The 18,674-nt window shown below is 39.8% G+C and overlaps 2 protein-coding genes across 14 annotated transcripts in view; one reads left to right on the top strand and one right to left on the bottom strand.

Annotated features, from left to right (window-relative positions):
• Positions 1 to 6,069, bottom strand: part of PAICS (phosphoribosylaminoimidazole carboxylase and phosphoribosylaminoimidazolesuccinocarboxamide synthase) — a 64,767-nt gene extending 58,698 nt beyond the window's left edge. For 3 of the 5 annotated variants that reach the window (XM_069594164.1, XM_069594167.1, XM_069594169.1), the window contains exons 1-2: positions 5,413 to 6,059; positions 4,499 to 4,638 (exon numbers count right to left, since the gene is read on the bottom strand). In XM_069594164.1, coding sequence (XP_069450265.1) covers positions 4,499 to 4,502 — 4 coding nt within the window. In that variant the 5' untranslated portion in view covers positions 4,503 to 4,638; positions 5,413 to 6,059. Of the gene's footprint in view, positions 1 to 4,498; positions 4,639 to 5,412 lie in introns of all 5 variants that reach the window. The other 2 variants (XM_069594166.1, XM_069594168.1) reach the window with 1 other exon arrangement.
• Positions 6,070 to 6,086: 17 nt separating this feature from the next.
• Positions 6,087 to 18,674, top strand: part of AASDH (aminoadipate-semialdehyde dehydrogenase) — a 28,255-nt gene continuing 15,667 nt past the window's right edge. For 3 of the 9 annotated variants that reach the window (XR_011257771.1, XM_069594156.1, XM_069594151.1), the window contains exons 1-5: positions 6,087 to 6,520; positions 8,528 to 8,802; positions 8,894 to 9,014; positions 12,842 to 13,161; positions 15,999 to 16,191. Coding sequence is in view for 4 of the 9 variants with exons in the window: in XM_069594151.1 (XP_069450252.1) it covers positions 8,573 to 8,802; positions 8,894 to 9,014; positions 12,842 to 13,161; positions 15,999 to 16,191 (864 nt within the window). In the remaining 5 variants the exon portion in view is untranslated. Of the gene's footprint in view, positions 6,521 to 8,527; positions 8,803 to 8,893; positions 9,015 to 12,841; positions 13,162 to 15,998; positions 16,192 to 18,674 lie in introns of those variants that run through there. The other 6 variants (XM_069594157.1, XM_069594153.1, XM_069594152.1 and 3 more) reach the window with 5 other exon arrangements.

Here is an 18,674-nt window from a genome sequence, read left to right as displayed (position 1 = left end):
CATGCCTTTCTTTGGGTTTCAAGTAGGTATAGTCAACTTCTCTAAGGAAAACAGCCCTCATGTTGATCAAAGAGAGAATCCAGACCCCTCAACAGTAGAACTGCACAGACACTTCAGAGTAAACAGCAGCATGCAATGTAAGCTTGTTTTTGTGTGCAGAAATTGTCTTCTTATGTAGCTCAGTGGTTGGATGGCAGGAATCGATTAACCGTTTTGGAATTTCTCACTGCACTGTGTCAAACAGAAAACGATGACACAAAGGAGACCCGGGTTGGTCCTTGCACCCTTCCTCAATCATTGAAAATTGCCTGTTTGGCTTCACTGATGGCTATGTTAGATGTGATGGTTAATTTTGTTTCAGTTAGGTTAGGCTCTGGTGCCAAGTTGTTGTTGAAACACCTGTCTAGGTATTTTTTAGATGTAATAAACATTTAAATCAGTAAACTGAGTAAAGCAGATTGCCCTCCATAGTGTGGGTAGGCCTCATCCAGTCAGTTGAGGCCTTAAGAACAGACTGTAGTTTCCTGAATTAGAATTCTTGGGCCTGCACCCTAGAAACTCTGCCAGTTTCCAAGCTGTTTCAGGGCTGCAGCATCAACTCTTAACCTGAATTTCTGGCCTCTGGGTCTGCCCTAGGTTGCAAACTTGCCAGCCCCCACAATTCTTTGAGCCAGTTTCTTAAGCTCCATTTATTCCACTGGTTCTGTTTCTCTAGAGAACTCTAGTGGGCTCACTCTTGCAGACAGCCTGACTTCCCTTATCCTCCCAGTTTTTTCCGTTGCCAGGGAAATGTGCCGAGCCTGAATGAACTCAACCACCCGTCACTCTTTACTCTGCCTTCAGCTGGGCAGCTGAGCTCCCTCAGAATAAATCATACAACACAGTCCCAACCGTGTTATGGGCTATGATGCTACAGGTTATAGCCCTGTAACCTAACCTTGTCTCCAGGGTAGGATCAAGGACTTTGAAAGTTAGTTTTGAAATAATTTTTATTTTCAGAAGAAACAATGACATTGACAACTGAGAGAAGAGTTGGGAAGTAGGTGAAGAGGAACAGTAAAATGAGAATGTACCAATAAATGTGCAAAGGATCCCCAAAATACTGGGGTATGTATTTGATTATCGGGAATGGGAACCATGTAGTAAATGGAGAAGAATAAAAAGATACTCAGGAAACAGGTGCAAAACACATGAGTCACTGCTGTCAAGAGGGATTAAATTAGGTCAGACTTGGAAACAATGCAGCTGCTATAGATTCTACGACAAGTGTTAAGTCACACAAGTGTTAAGTCACAGTTTGGGAAGGGTCTAGGCTTGGGCCCTATTTAAAAGCTAATAAGGTAACCTGTTACTGTTTCATGGCAGTGCACATGAGGTTCCTGGGTTAAAGACTTGAGAATTTCATTACTCGTGGCCAGAGCATCCCGTTTGATGGCTCTCCAAGCCTCCAAAATCCCCCTGGGTGACCGAGGTAGACACAAATGGATGTCTGCACACAAACTGGGTAGTGTTACAGGAAAAGAGTATTAAGTTTGGGGGGATTCATTCTTTTTACAATAAGTGGAAGCAAGCCTGCTACTTGGGGAAGACATTACCTCAGCTCTGAAGATAGAGCACTCTAAGCAGTCAGTACCTTGTATTCTTTGCATACTTGGTAAGAATTTGCAGGGACACTCGGGGTCCATGGCCAATTGCTCCCAGCAGTATGCTAGGTTCATGGGATGGGGGTTGGAGGAGGACAGCTAAATTCTCAAACAAAGTTTGAAGAAAGGCGATGTTGAAGCTGTGTTTCCATAAGAGGAGTAACTGTTCATCGAGCCAGTGTGGAGAGAGAAAGGGTTTTTAGCCTGTGACCCAGCCGAAGCACAGGTGTGGAAACTTGATAAGGGTTTGGCAGGCCCAGAAGACTTACGCTGCTGCTGCTGCTAAGTCGCTTCAGTCGTGTCCGACTCTGTGCGACCCCAGAGACGGCAGCCCACCAGGCTCCCCCGTCCCTGGGATTCTCCAGGCAAGAACACTGGGGTGGGTTGCCATTTCCTTCTCCAATGCAAGAAAGTGAAAAGTGAAAGTGAAGTCGCTCAGTCGTGTCCCAACTCCTAGCGACCCCATGGACTGCAGCCTACCAGGCTCCTCTGTCCATGGGATTTGCCAGGCAAGTGTACTGGAGTGGGTTACCATTGCCTTCTCCCAGAACTAGAGTCTTATTATAGCTGGATCTGACAGTACCAGGTGTGGGGACTGTGGAGCGTGGGCTGAGGAAGCAGTGGTTAATTGTGAGAGGTTAGGCTAGAAAGATAATGAACTATCTCACTTGCCTTACTAGAGTCTGAATGCCATGTAGGCAATGAGACCACTGAAGCTTCTTAAGAATGCTGTGGCTGCTCTGATGGATGTTTTAGAATGATCAGTCTAGATTATCAGGTAAAATGGTATCTTAAACATAGTCTTGTACATTTGCTTCCTCTTAGACCCCCTGAAAATGACAGTAAAAGGATTTTTTAGGGTCACAAACTCAAGGATAGAAAGTGATAACAAAATTCTGAAACCAAAAGCAAAGGGCTCAGATGATTTGGAAAAGCTCAGATATGCAGATGACACCACTCTTATGGCAGAAAGTGAAGAAGAACTAAAGAGCCTCTTGATGAAAGTGAAAGAAGAAAGTTGGCGTAAAGCTCAACATTCAGAAAACTAAGATCGTGGCATCTGGTCCTATCACTTCGTGGGAAATAGAAGGGGAAACAGTGGCAGACTTTATTTTGGGGGGCTCCAAAATCACTGCAGATGGTGACTGCAGCCATGAATAAAAGACGCTGACTCCTTGGAAGCAAAGTTATGACCAAACTAGACAGCATATTAAAAAACAGAGACATAACTTTGCCAACAAAGGTCTGTCTAGTCAAGGCTATGGTTTTTCCAGTAGTCATGTATGGATGTGAGAGTTGGACTCTAAAGAAAGTTGAGCGCCAAAGAATTGATGCTTTTGAACTATGGTGTTGGAGAAGACTCTTGAGAGTCCCTTGGACTGCAAGGAGATCCAACCAGTCCATCCTAAAGGAGATCAGTCACGGGTGTTCATTGGAAGGACTGATGTTGAAGCTGAAACTCCAATACTTTGTCCACCTGATGTGAAGAGCTGACTCATTGGGAAAGACCCTGATGCTGGGAAAGATTGAAGGCAGGAGAAGGGGACGACAGAGGATGAGATGGTTGGTTGACATCACCGACTTAATGGACATGAGTTTGGGTGAACTCCGGGAGTTGGTGATGGACAGGGAGGCCTGGCGTGCTGCAGTCCATGGGGTCGCAAAGAGTTGGACACGACTAAGCGACTGAACTGAACTGAAAGACTAAACCAGCAGGGAGCAAAGCCAGTAAGCAATACTATTTACATCATTTTGTTTTGCTAGGTTGTGTCCAACTCTTTTGGGACCCCATGGACTGTAGCCTGCCAAGTTCCTCTGACCGTGGGATTTACCAGGCAAGTAAATGCAGTGGGTTGCCATTTCCTTCTCTGGGGGATCTTTCTGACCCAGGGATTGAACCCTCCCTGCGTTGGCAGGTGCATTTTTTTTTTTCTTCCCTACCACTGAGACATCAGGGCCCTAAAAATCTGAGAAACTGGCTTCTGGAAGTAAGGATAAAGAGGGTAACTAAAAGGATTGGCAATTCCCTTGGGAATGAATTATACCCTTATGATACCACCCATCAACCTAAAAGCCTAACTCAGAAAGCCCTTTTATTTGAGAGAGAGTAAAACAGAGAGTCCTTGTATTAGAGGACATCAAGCAGTTGGAAATTTTTATACTGAATTCTGAGACCTCCTCCCAACCTCTGCAGCCCTTTTCTCTCATTTGGTTTTCAAAAAACATCCCACGGACTCAGAACTTTCAATCAGCTTTTAAATGTCCCACTTTTAAGTAATCATTATTACCAGACACCTGTGGAAGCCTCTAACAAGAGTCCAAAAGCAACAGAAGAAATAGAGACTGAAAGGGGAAGAAAAACTCAAACAAGCTATCACTAATATCAGAATTAAATTACCCTGGCAGGTAGCAGTAGGATAATTAAATTGTCGTACTGTAGCCACGAAAGACTGGAAGGGCTTAAGGGAAAAGCTGAACAAGAGCACCTGAAGTAAGAGAGCAGAAGTTAGCATTTTAAAAATGCAGATGGCAGGCAGGGGAGGAATACAGATTGTAGGCCCCTCCCTCACTAGATGACAAATTCAGAACCTCTTGGATTGGAGATTCAAGAATCTGGAATGTGTTACATGGCCAGCTGGGCAGTGGTCTAGAGACTGGGGACAGCAGGACAGAGGATCTAACTTCACACAGCAGGGTAAAAAGTTGGGTGGGGGTGGGTATCTAGGCTTTTTCTCCCCGACTCACTGGGTGGATAATGGTGTCAGTGCCAAATATAGAAGCAAAGATACACATCTGACACTGTTCCCCACCCCCCAACACACACACACACCAAATAAAAGACCAGTGGTACATACTCATGGGCAAGTGGAGGTATCTCTTACTTCGATTACTGCTACAGTTTCTTGCCACCAATGCCTAAGGACACAAGAACACTGTGTTCTCATTCCTTTATATCATCATTTGTTGATGCCAGGCTGCTTCCTCAGTCCTTCCCCTAGACAAAACAAAACCAAAACCCCGATCATTTTGTAACTGGGAAAGTGCTTCAGAAAGCCAAACTCTTTGACAGCAGATGTTTGTAGCCAAGTTAAGGATTTATTTGCAGGGTGCCAAGCAAGGGCATGGGAGACAGGTGTCAGATGCACCCCATCTTGGTCTTTAAGTTAGGGATGTTTTAAAGGGTAAGAACAAAGAAATTGGGATGAATCACCATCTTTTAACTTTTAAAATATATTTACTTATTTGGCTGCACTGGGTCTTAGTTGCGGCAGGAGGGATCTTTCACTGTGCACAGACTCTATAGTTGTGGCACACAGGCTTAGTTGCTACATGGCATGTGGGCTCTTACTTCCCTGACCAGGATAGAACCCACCTTCCCTCCATTGCAGACAGATTCTCAACCACTAGACACTAGGGAAGTCCCACCATTTCTTAATCTGGTTTTGTGAGTCAGGTTGTCTGCAGTTTACAATTCTCTGGCCCAGTGATACAGGTCTGTGAGCTCATCTTGTCCTGGAGAAACAACCTGAATTTGTATATTATTGATGATATACCTACCTACATTATATATGTACAAGTACATATATATATCTGCAACAGCAATTTTAGTACATTAATGATGTTGTCAAAAATAGCATTCCTTAGTGGATCAGATGGTAAAACGTCTGCCTGCAATGGGGGAAGATTTGGGTTCCATCCCTGGGTTCAATCCCTGGGTCAGGAAGATTCCCCTGGAGAAGGAAATGGCAAGCCACTCCAGTACTCTTGCCTGGAAAATTCCACGGATGGAGGAGCCTGGTAGGCTACAGTCGACGGGATAGCAAAGAGTTGGACACGACTGAGCAACTTCACACACAGTCATCCGACTGGTTGATTAGTATTCAGTTAGCTCAAGATTGGAGAGGGCAATGGCATCCCACTCCAGTACTCTTGCCTGGAGAATGCCATGGACGGAGGAGCCTGGTAGGCTGCAGTCCATGGGGTCGCTAGGAATCGGGACACGACTGAGCGACTTCACTTTCACTTTTCACTTTCTTGCATTGGAGAAGGAAATGGCAACCCACTCCAGTGTTCTTGCCTGGAGAATCCCAGGGACGGGAGCCTGCTGGGCTGCCGTCTGTCGGGTCACACAGAGTCGGACACGACTGAAGCGACTTAGCAGCAGCAGCATCAACTCCAAGCGATCTCTTTCTAGCCAGCCGTATGTTGAACGAGGAGCCAGTTGCTTCGAATTAAAGTTTCTCGCTCAGAGTTTCTTGGCAAGTATGAAAGGGTACGACTCCAAGGGGGTCAACTCCAAAGTCCTCGCAAACTCTGTCCAAAATCCAACGTGACTGGAGTGGAGATTTGAAATGAGAACAATCAGCAAAACGCCAATTCTTTTCAGCAGTGGCCTCCGAAGCTCGGAGAAGGGGCGGGGCGGAGCAGAGTGACGCTATCTGCGCCGGGTCGCTCGTGTGACGTCAGCAAGGCGACGCGGAAGATTATGGGTGAACCCGCGTCATTCAGATCTCGGAAGGCTAGGCTGGATTTAAACCTTGGGAATTATTGATTTATTCGCTGTGTGTGACGCCTTGGGGTTGGGCTGGCGGGAGAAGGTCCGGATGGGCTCAGACCTCCCCGCTACCCTCTCACCTCTAGGCCTTCTGAGTGGGTCTCGACAGGAAGCGGTATCCAGTGGGGACCTGTGTGAGGGAGGAGAAGTACGGCGACATCTGGGGCTGCCTGCCCACAGGTTTGCTTAGCTTCCGGGCTAGCCACCAGTTGGCCTCGGATTTGAATTAGTAGTGTCTGGCGGGATGGAGTGGTGCAAAGATTAAACTTGACGTGTGCTCTCTCCACTCACCCTGCATTAGACTCTGCACCTTATTTCAAATGTAAGTTAGCTTTTCTTAATAGCATGATTTCGAAAAGCAATTGGAAAAACGTGTTGAAGGGTAAAAAGTGCGTTGTTATTAATCGTAGTCGCTTCATGAACGTTAAGAAGCCGGTGGACAAGGGAAAATAAAGTTTTTAGGTTCTTTATCAGTATTTAAAATAACCAGTAACCTAGGAAGAGTGCCTAACCTCTCATGACTCAATAGCAGCCTCTCTTGATATAAAGTTGCAAGTATCTTAAAACTTAATGATCGCGTTACATATATAATCTATTTACCAGATTTTCCATTTCTTTCCCCCTTATGTGGTCCCAGAAATGTTTGGACATCCATTTAGTATTCTCTATTGAAACAAATGTATTTATGATTCAGTTAATGAAAACGAGAACCTTAGACAACAAGAATAGATTTGGCCTTAATTCTCTTAAAGAGAAAATTGGTAATTGAAAGTTTAAAAAACATATTAATTGTATAGATATGTATAGGGAATGTTGTAATTTGTCATAAAAATGGCTTTTAAAAAATTCATTTTATCTTGTGCATCAGAGAAAGCAAGTATTTGTAGAAAAGCTTATTAAAAATACTGCAAATACGAAAGTTATTTTATATTTAAAAGTTTGTGTTTAGAAATCAGAGTATTTCCAAACCTTATCGATGTCACCAGTTATTCATTTTGCTCTCTTTGAAGTGAAGTAAAAGTTGTTCAGTCCTGTCTGACTCTGGACTTCTCCAGGCCAGAATAGTGGAGTGGGTACCCTTTCCCTTCTCCAGGGGATCTTCTCAACCCAGGGATCAAACCCAGGTCTCCGGCATTGCCGGCAGATTCTTTACTAGCTGAACCACAAAGGAAGTCCCTTGCTCTCTTTAGGAATGTTTTATTTTCTCTAATTGATATTGATTAAATGATGTGGATGAATCAGTAGGGAAATAAGTTCAAATACTGACAGTTGTGAGGTTTTTGTTGTTATTCAGTCATGCCTAAGGTTTTTTTTTTTTTTATGAAATACAGCTTCACATTTTCTTTTTATGTGACCTGCGTTGAAAATCACAAAGAACATTGTATTGATACAATACTTTATTGAGTTGTAATATTTTAGAGTCTAAATTTAGATGAATTTATTGGCAATTTAAAAATTAAATTAGAGGCTATTCCCTGGCTGCCCAGTAGTTGGGATTCTGTGGTTTCACTTCTGGGGCCCTGGGTTGGATCCTTGATTGGGGAACTAAGATCCTGCAATATATATATATATATATATATATATATATATATATATATATATATATATATATGTGTGTGTGTGTGTGTGTGTGTGTGTGTGTATAGTATATATGTTATATATATTTCAAACTAGAGTATGAAGAGCTTAGTTCTTAACAGTTATAAAAGCGACTTGCTGTGACCTTTGAAAAGTGTTATATATTAATAATAATAATAAGCACAGTTTATATAGAGAGGACTAAAATTAGATAAATGTAAGGGTTTTTTTTCTCTTTTTTTCTATCAGAGATTGATTTTGTTTTCACCTTCATTCAGTTCCTAAAAGCAGACCTCACTTGAATTAGCTTTTTCAAAGTTACTGTACAGGATTTTAATGATTTTAATCAACCTGTAACAAGAAAAATGAAAAAATTAAGCATATGGTATTTTGAATTTGGTTTTACTGGGTAATAATTTACTTATTATTATTTCTTTTCTACTTTGTGGTCTGTTTTTAGAGAATTCTGCATTTCTGCTTGTTTCATCCTCATCTGTGTATATACCATTGCCCTCTCGTATTTGCTTCCGGTTCTGACAGGAATTAGCTTGACTGTATCAAAATTTCAACCCTGTTGTTCTCAGCAAAGTTACCATAGACAGTTCATAGTTCAGCAATTCTTTAATTGTGTCTTTGATATAGTCATTTTTATGAGGAGTGATTGTATAGAATTTTTTCTCCAAACATTCCTCTCCGCCTCCAGCAACAAACTCCGTGAAACTCCTTGTTCCCCTAACATTTCTTGATATAGGTAGAGTTCTCTGCTACCGGTGATGTTCAGATAAGCGTCAGTGAAATGACTCTTCAGGAATTGGTGCATCAGGCTGCCTCCCTTTATTCAGATAAAATAGCTGTGTGTTTTGATGAATGTAACAACCAGCCTCCAGTTTACTATACCTACAAGACTGTGATTAATGCTGCTTCAGCATTATCGAATTTTCTGCTGTTACACTGTGACTTTCAAGGAATTCGGGAAATTGGTCTCTACTGCCATCCTACAATAAACTTACCCTCTTGGGTTTTAGGGTAAGATTTTTTAGAACTGAAAATTTGATATCTTAAAGTAAGATTATTTTCAACAGATATCCTGTGCTGACGCTGTCCTTTGTTTCTTTAGAATTCTCCAAGTCCCTGCTGCTTATGCACCTGTTGATCCAGATTCACCGCCAGCATTATCAATTCATTTTATGAAAAAATGTAATCTGAAGTATATCCTTGTTGAAAAAGTACATATAAGTGTAAGTTTGGCTATTTAAGTTTTTTTTTAATGTGTTTTATTTACTTTTCAGTTGAAGGGAGTCCCATCCCCATCTTGATTTCTAAATTCACTAACTCAGCAAAGTTTCTCAGTCTCAGCACTGTTGACATTTTGGGTTGGGTAATTGTTTGTTGTGAGGAGGGTCCTTTACATTGTAAGATGTTTAGTAACCCCATGACCTCAACTAACAGGTGTCAGTAGCACCCCTCAATTGTAACAACCAAAATTTTCTTCGGACTTTGCCAAATGTCTCCTGGAGGTACCCTCCACCATCCATGCTCCATTGAGAACCACTGCTCAATGACATGAACATATCTTCTGCCTTCATAATAATTAATTGTGAATTGCCTTGAATTTACTTTCTCTTTCCAAAGTTTCCAAAGGAAACATTTATAAGACTTGATATTTTTTTTTTTGGCATGTGGCATGTGGGATCTTAGTTCCCTGACCAGAGATTAAACCCATACCTCCTGCACTGGAAGCATGGAGTCACTGTACTGCCAGGGAAGTCCCAATACTTGATACTTTTATCTTTGTATCTTTATGCCAACTTACAGGAGTCAGCAGCATTAAAGAACTGTATCCAAGCTTAGATTTTGAGAAAGAGATTGGCACTTAGGCCAGATCTTTCTGGGAAACCAAATATATTATTTTTAAAATTTTTAAGTGACTGCCAGCCAGAGTCACTTCTAGTCAAGAAACACTGCCTTAGGTGCAAAATTGGTATTATATGTTAAGCAAGGGGCAGCCCATGTTTTATTATTATTTCTTCATTTTTTGTTTATAAAATATTGTTTTACCGTGGAGAAAAATTATAGAAAATATATTCAATTTAGCCTATTACTACCATTTCCTATATGAATCATTTTATATTTGAGAGTAACTTAAATGCCTTTCACCTATTTGTGTATATATGCATCTGTATCTGTAACATAACATCAGGAAGACAATTCAAGAGCTTCAGGCATATGAGGGTCTTCCTATAGAATAATAGGTATTAAATAAAGTAGGGCCTCCAGAAAGAGACAGTATTAATTTGGTAAATAAATATTTTCTGAATATACATGTATGGTTGTCTGACCACAGTTTTCTGTTCCTCAAATTGGTTATTTGTTGATAAGCAAAACTAAGGGTTTCCCTGGTGGCTCAGCGGCAAAGAATGTACCTGCAGTGCAGGAGACCCAGGTTCAATCCCTGGGTCTGGGAAGATTCCTCTGGAGAAGGAAATGGCTACCTGCTCCTGTATTCTTGCCTGGAGAATTCCATGGACAGAGGAGCTATAGTCCATAGCGTCACGAAGAGTCAGACATGACAGAAGCAACTGAGCATGCACGCACACAAGCAAAACTAAAATGAGAGTGTGAGGTTCAGTTGTTTAAACAGCCTTGGGTGAATGGTTTGTAGATGGGGTGGTTGGGTGAATAATTAATTGTCAGTATCAAGTTAGTCTTTATAACTGCATATGGGAAGGAGTTGGAGACGTAGCAAACCCCGTAAAAAGTACCTTGCTTCCTCTTCCATAATTTCCGTGATGGTGTAAGTGGTCTTCTGTCACTTAACACAAGAGCAATCAGAAGTATTTATTGAGCATCTACTGTATGCTTAGGATCTCCTAGAGTAGTGGTTCTCAGCTGGCCGTGATTTTACATGCCGGGAAACATTCTGGCAGGTCGAGATATTTTTTATGATCATGATGGAAAGGGGATGGTACTGGCATCTAATGGGTAGAGGTCAGGGATTCTGCTCAAAGTCCAACAGTTTACAACCCCAACAAAGGTTTATCTGGTCCAAAATGTCAGTAATGTTGAGACTGAGAAAGCCTGCACTAGAACAGGGTGTTTGGAAGGATATTATTAGTATCTGAAAGTAACCTAAGACAGGATTCCTGCCTGGCAGTTGCTTTTATAGTTGCAGAGAAAAGATTAGCACTTCCAAGGTCTACATAGTATGATATCACCCTAAGCGAAGTATACATAACCTAGTAGAGATAGGACAGTTTTAATGGAGAACAGTGTTTGAGCTTGGTCTTAAGAATATGTGGGCCTTAAATTTTTTTTTTTTACATTATAGAACATACTACACTCTACCTAATAAAAACAAAACAAGTACAAACAGAAAACACTGCTGGCTCCTGAGTTGTGACCTTTTCCTCTCATTTATGTTAATTTCTTTATTGTGAAAACTTGTTATACTTCATTAAGCTGCTATTTATCAATCTAAAAAGATATACTCGAGGGAAACTTCTGTTTTAATCTGTTTCCATCTACCAGATAACTGAGCCAGAAATTCAGCAATCTTAGGCTCACTCCCTGTCTAGAAAGTCACCAAGCTCTGTTGATTCTTTGTTCATAGGCCCTTTCCATTCATTTCTGCTGCAGCAGACTCTTCAGGCAGATATTCAGTTCAGTCGCTCAGTCGTGTCTGACTCTTTGCGACCCCATGAACTGCAGCATGCCAGGCCTCCCTGTCCATCACCAACTCCCGGAGTTCACCCAAACTCATGTCCATTAAGTCGGTGATGCCATCCAGCCATCTCATCCTCTGTCGTCCCCTTCTTCTCCTGCCCTCAATCTTTCCCAGCATCAGGGTTTTTTCAAATGAGTCAGCTCTTCGCATCAGGTGGCCAAAGTATTGGAGTGTCAGCTTTAGCATCAGTCCTTCCAATGAACACCCAGGACTGATCTCCTTTAGAAGGGACTGGTTGGATCTCCTTGCAGTCCAAGGGACTCTCAAGATTCTTCTCCAACACTATAGTTCAAAAGCATTAATACTTTGGTGCCCAGCTTTCTTTATAGTCCAACTCTCACATCCATACATGACTACTAGAAAAACCATAACCTTGACCAGACGGACCTTTGTTGGCAAAGTAATGTCTCTGCTTTTTAATACACTGTCTAGGTTGGTCATAACTTTCCTTCCAAGGAGTAAGCATATCTGAATTGTTATGGAAGTTCATTAAAGGCACTCACTTATAGAATTGCATATCATTCTCTTCTTGACAAGCAAAGTCTAGTCTATGCTATTGCCACTTTCATTTGGATCCTATCACAGATTACGATCTAAACTCCTTGGTTTTGAGGATATAGTTATTAAGGATTAGCAGCTCATCTCTGGTCAACAGCACTACTCATCTTCTCTCTCTCCCCCAATTCTGCAGTTTATTGGAATGCTTACTGTTCTAACACCAACATTGTCAGTTCAGGTACTGTTTATTGATTATCTAAATACCCCTTTTCTTTATTTGGAGAATGGCTATTTATAACACAGACATTACATACCAAGAATCAATCTCTGCCCTTCCAGGCAAGTTAAGTTCAGTCTTCTCTGTTTTCATTCACATTTGAAGCATGTTTCATTACCACATCACATTGCACTGCAGATGTGTGCTTTTGTGTCTCTATGTTAAAGGTGAGTTTTAAAGTAAGGGTAGCACTTTACTCTTGGAGATTTCTCATTTTACTTTTTATTCCTGGATAAAGTGCAAGTGCAGTTAACCCTTGAACAAATTGGGGATTAGGGGTGCCGAATCCTGTTCAGTGGAAAATCTGCCCATAACTTTACAGTTGTAATTCCACATCCCTAGATTCATCTAACTCAGATAGAGTAATTTACGTATTTACTGGAAAAAACCCACATATAAGTGGACCAGTGCAGTTCAAACCCATGTTCAAAGGTCAGGTATACTTAAAAAAAAAAGGTTGTGCTAAATCAGTAAATGAATACTCAGTATTCTATATAATATTAAACTTAATCTTCTATATAATATTAAACTATGTAATAATAAACTTTGTTCCCCATTTAATACAGAAATTCAAGTCTTCCTATGAAGCATTATTGAACTATGATATGCTTACAGTAGAACATAATGACCTAGTACTCTTCAGACTTCACTGGAAAAATGTTGAGGTGAGCCTGGTGCCAAACGATAGAAAAGAGAAATATGAAAAAGGAATGATGACAAAGAGTATGACTTCTGAGAGCAGCAGTGAAGAAAAGTCAGAAGAGCACATGGATGTGAGGCTAAAGCACTGCTTGGCCTATGTTCTCCATACGTCAGGCACTACAGGGATACCTAAGATTGTCAGAGTCCCTCATGCATGTATAGTGCCAAACATCCAGCATTTTCGGTAAGTTCTGTTCCTAGAATCCTTCTTCAGAACTTGTAATTTAAAGGAAAAAATGAGTTTTGAACCATCTGTTCTTTATAACTCTTGTTCCTATAGACAGTCCTAAGTAACCTGGGTCTCTTTGTTTCAGCTATATCTGAACTTCAGTTCTCTGCAGAGTAGGGCTTTACCCGTTTGATCCAGACCTGGAGCCAAATAGCAAATGATATGTTTGGAAAATTTGCTTCTTAATTATTAATAAGAAGAGAGGAAACATTCCTAGCAGAGGTACTGGCAGGGGTATGGGAGAAAGGAGGAGTTTGGCTTGCTAGAGTGTATTGGGTCTGAGCTGAAGAGTAGGAGACCTATGACCTGAGGGGCAGGAGTCTGATATCCTCTGTTGAGAAGTTGGAACTTAATCCAAAAGGTAACAAGGAACCATTAAAAAGTTTGCATTTCATTAAGTTTACTCCTGTAGCATTGTGGAGTTGGTTTTACTGTTATGGCTGGGAGATGAGTGATCTCTGTAAAGTTGAGATTCTCAACTTTTGCAGAAAGAAGAAAATAGAGGGGGAAGGGAACCAGATCAGAGAGAAGTAGTCTTAGGAAATCGAAGGAGGAAACAGAAGTAGAATTAGAAACCTCATGAAACACATATGTAATTTTATGTCATTGTGAGTTTTAGGTAGTTAAAAGTTTTTAGCAACAACATTTAAAAAGTAAAAAGTGAAATTAATTTTAACAATATTATTCAATATACCCCAAATACTATCATTTTAATATGTAATCAGTATAAAAATTATTAGTGAGGTATTTTACATTCTTTTTTGTTCACCAGTTATTTTCAAGTTCTAGAGTGTATTTTACACTTTACATATCTCTGTATGGAGCAGCTACATTATTAGTGCTCAGTAGGCACAGGTATTTAGTGGCTGCCATATTCTATGCACAGATCTAAAAGGAAGGAATGGTTAAATGCTGCAGAGGTGTCCGCTGTAATTGACAGTTCTGGTCTTTAAAGAGTTTTTGCTTCTAATGCCCAGAGCTGAAGATTGTACAGGCTAGAGGTAAGAAAATGAGGGATAAAGATATGGAAACAGCAAAAATAAGGTGTTATTTTCTAGAAACTATTTTTAATAGAAATGAAAGAATTATGGGAAAGTGTTGTTTTTTTTTCCTTTGCTTTTAGATGGGAGAGCTGTAGGCTGGACATAAAGAATTGGTGGAGAGGATTGGTTTGGATAATCAAGTAGAAGAAATATGGTAAAGGAGTAAGATGCTATGAGATAGGAAGAAATGATATTTAAAGTACTGGGTGGATATACATCTTCTTTAGAAATGGTTAAAATTGGAGCTTATCTACATAACAGTAGGGGAAAGGGAGGGGAAGAAAAGGCTTCTATGGGAAATACACATCGGTTTCTTTAGGAAAGACAAAAGGAGATAAACTGTGGTAATGTTGACCTGTGCACATGAGAATAGTTTTCATCATCTTCAGGGCCATAAAAGTCCCCTGTAGAGGGTACAGGGGGTTTATGGTAGGTTTATTCTTGATGCACTTTCTGGGAGTAAAAGTCACCCTGAAGACGGAATTTATAGCAGTCTCATTCCTCAGAGGTTTCTGCTGTCAGTCAGATAAGGAAAGTTCTAAGGAGGCTTCTTTCTGCATCTGTTGAAGCTAAAATGTCTTGAGCTTGAAATAATTTTTATACCAACTCTGGGGTTCCAAGTGGGTCCCCACAAATACCATATTTTAAGATATATTGAAATTAATTGAAGGTAATATTTTGAAGGTAATTCCTAATTCTAGATAGAGTGAGTTTTTTGTTGCTAATTTTTTTTTTCTTGGCTGTGCCAAGTGACTTACAGGATCTTAGTTTTCCATCAGGGATTGAACCCAACCACAGCAGTGAAAGCACTGAGTCCTAACCTCTGGACTGCCAGAGAATTGCCAGTTTTTTGTCTTTAAATTCAAGCAGTGTCTTCGTCTCATCACTGACCATCCATGCTCAGTAATATCCTTACCACATATATTTTGTTCTGCTCTTTGTTGAGATACTGAGAAAAAATGCCAAATAATGAGAAAAGGGAATCAGAGGGCTCTATTGATCATCACTGAAGATGTAGTATAGAGTAAGTCAAGATTCTACCAGAAAAGCAGAACCAGGAGGATTTATCAGGGATCTCTTACAAGGAGTTTACTTATACTTGTAGAGGCTGGCTATCAAGACTGAAGTTAGAAAGGGTGATTGTGAATAGACTGAACCCAGTGGGCATGTGCTTGTCCACAGGCAAGTCAGGAAAGAATCCAGGGGAAAGGGAGAATAATTGCTGACCCAGCTGCTCTAGGGAGTCTCTTTTTCAGAGAAAGCCTAAACACAGTCACTCACTCTTTTTTTTGGCCATGCCATGTGGCATGCAGGATCTTAGTTCCCTGACCAGGGATTGAACTCACGCCCTCTGCATTGGGAGCGCAAAATCTTAACTGCTAGACTACTAGGGGAGTCCCCTAAACACTCTCTTAAAGGCCTTTCAACTGAGAAAAGCCAGCCAATCCAGGATAACCTCCCTTTTGAATAAAGTCACATGATTAGGAACCTTAATCATATCTACAAAATCCCTTCAAATAGTGCCTAAGTGCATAAAATATGTTATGGTAAAAAGTAGATGTTGCTTAAAATGGCTTTTAACCCTTACATTTATAAAGGAGAGTTCTAGAATTAATAGCACTGTTTTGTTTAAGAAAGAAAAATAAATCTGGCTATTATCTGGAAACTTAGTGATCATAAATACTTTTTTAGGATATATGTTTACTAAATGTTAGGCATTTCTCGTAATTACATTCTGTCTTGCCTTAGGGTGCTTTTTGAAATCACTCATGAAGATGTTTTGTTTCTGGCTTCACCTCTGACCTTTGATCCTTCTGTGGTGGAAATCTTTGTTGCTTTGTCAAGTGGTGCCTCTTTGCTTATTGTGCCAACTTCTGTCAAAATGGTCCCATCAAAATTAGCTGCTGTTCTGTTTTCCCATCACAGAGTGACTATTTTACAGGTACATTTTATGAGCAAATAAAATGTTTTGTCTATCATTGTTCAATATTGTAAGTATGTTAGAATATATTTTGTGTTTCTATAGCTCTTTACAGTGGATTCATGGTAATCTAGTTAGATTATCAAGGGCTGTCACCTGATGATATCACTTTTTGTTTGAGAATGAAAAAAAAAATCAGTTCTGTTTATTTAGTAGAAAATTCTTTTACTATGCAATTTGTACATATTATAATAACTAAAGGAACTCGACTTTTATTCAAACCTATCGAGATACGCCTCTCCTTTCTTAAAGTTTTGAATTTATTTTGTTTCCCACTAAAAATTGGTTTAAGTAAGTTAAATTATAATTGACTTAGAAATTTAGATTTTCTGATTTTTACCTCAGTATATTTATATTAACCTAAAAAAACAAATATTTTTTAAATTTGTCATTTTTAAAGATTTTAAAAATATATCTGAAAGTAAATGGCAATCCACTCCAGCACTCTTGCCTGGAAAATCCCATGAATGGAGGAGCCTGATAGGCTACAGTCCATGGGGTCATAAAGAGTCAGACATGACTGAGCGACTTCACTTCACTTCATGTGACTGGTACACTAGCCTTAAGTTATTTCATTGTAAGTGGTTAATTAATAGAATTATATGCAGATCATGATAAATAAAAAATTTCAAAAATGAGACTTGAGAGGACATTAAATTTCTTCCCCAGAGACAAAATTTGATGCTGACTTTCTTTTTGGGCAATGTGTTTTTCATCCTATTAAAAAAAATCTTATGTATATAAGTATAGATATAGATACATAAATGAAATCATTTTAGGAATGTGGCTTGCTGGGTATCAGTGATATAAATTTTCTCATCTGTTGGTGAATTATTCTGTGAACCTGGGCAAGATTTTAATATAGCTTTTATTTTCCTATAAAATTCAAGGGACATAAAAAATATAATTAGTTCCTTAATAGATTTGAGTGATAGTTACTTAGAGAAAGGAAACTTCCCTTGTATGTCGTCAGTGTGTTATGCCTCTTTAAATCTGATCCCCATGCTTAATGTTTTAGCACAATCTCAGATAAATTTACTTTAGCATTGGTTTTTAACCTTTTTGGGATCATAGATCCTTCTGAGAAATGGATACATACTTACTAACTCTGTTCCCAAAATACAGCAGTTTTCACATATAACTTCATTGTGATTTGATATAACTCACAGTATATACTTACTTGAAATATTATTAGCAGATCACATTTGACTTTGTAAGGGCTCCTTGTACAGATTTTATTTACTAATAACCTTGTCCAAATCTAGTTGAATACTAAGCAAGGGTCTTAAAAGCTTTCAAAGAGAATATATGCTATTAAAGTTTTAAAAATTTGAAAAAATAAAATATCTTGAATTATTGTGGGGGAGAAAGGCCCTAAAGTGAGATGGACTGAGTGTTTGAGGAAATTAAGAACCTCTTTATTTCAGGAGTAAGGAGTTCTCTCTTGTGAAGAAAGGCTCAGTATTTGGTTTCTCACAAACCTAAAGTATATTTGGGCATTTTTTGCATACTCTGGGTAACAATGTTACATTATTTAAATTTGATGCCTTTTAAAAGTGAAACATTTTAGTTAGAGCAGAATCTTAGATTTCTAGCTACCAAATTGTCACTATAAGTGTTTTTCATTTTTACATGAATTTCTACTAGACAATTTAGAAGAAACTGTAACATTTTCTAATTGCTTTTTTCCCCCTGTCATTTGCTAAGTCCTGTTTTCTTATGCCTATGACGATTGGTTGCAAAGGATATCGAGTTGTATTGTGCCACTAAATTCATAATTTCTGTTTATATGAGTATCTGAAAAGTGTTATTGTGCTTTTACCTTGCTAAATATTGATAGTTGTGCATTTATTTATAGAGTTCAAAGTTGACATTATACTTAACACTAGAAGTTAGGCCAGAATATTTCAGATTCACCTTATTGAAAATGGAGAACAGAACCATTTGGCCATCTTTTTCTTTTAGGATTTTATTTTTGGCTGTTCTGAGTCTTCATTGCTGCCAGACTTTCCTCTAGTTGTGGCAAGTGGGGCTACTCTAGTTGCCGTGTATGGGCTTCTCATTGCAGTGGCTTCCTTTGTTGCGGAGCATGGGCTGTGGGGTATGTGGGCTTCAGTAGTTGTGGCTCCCAGGCTGTAGAGCACAGGCCCAAGAGCTGTGGCACGTGGGCTTAGTTGCCTTGCAGCATGTAAGATATTCCTGGGTCATGGGTTGAACCCAGGTCTCCTGTATTGGCAGGCAGATTCTTTAGCACTGAGCCACCAGGGAAGCCCTCAGCCATCATTTTGACAGGAGATTTTCCTTATGATAAGACTCTTGGTGGGACAGTTAAGAACTTGACTTAACAATAAGTACATGCTGGGATGTAGGGTCAACCTACTACTTAAATATTTTGACATGCCATAACCTTAAATAACCTCCCTGAGTTAAAATTCAGGCTGTCC

This window comes from Ovis canadensis, chromosome 6 (assembly GCF_042477335.2).
Source record: "Ovis canadensis isolate MfBH-ARS-UI-01 breed Bighorn chromosome 6, ARS-UI_OviCan_v2, whole genome shotgun sequence".
In the NCBI taxonomy this organism is placed as follows: Eukaryota; Metazoa; Chordata; class Mammalia; order Artiodactyla; family Bovidae; genus Ovis; species Ovis canadensis.
This window is presented reverse-complemented; position numbering and strand designations above follow the sequence as displayed.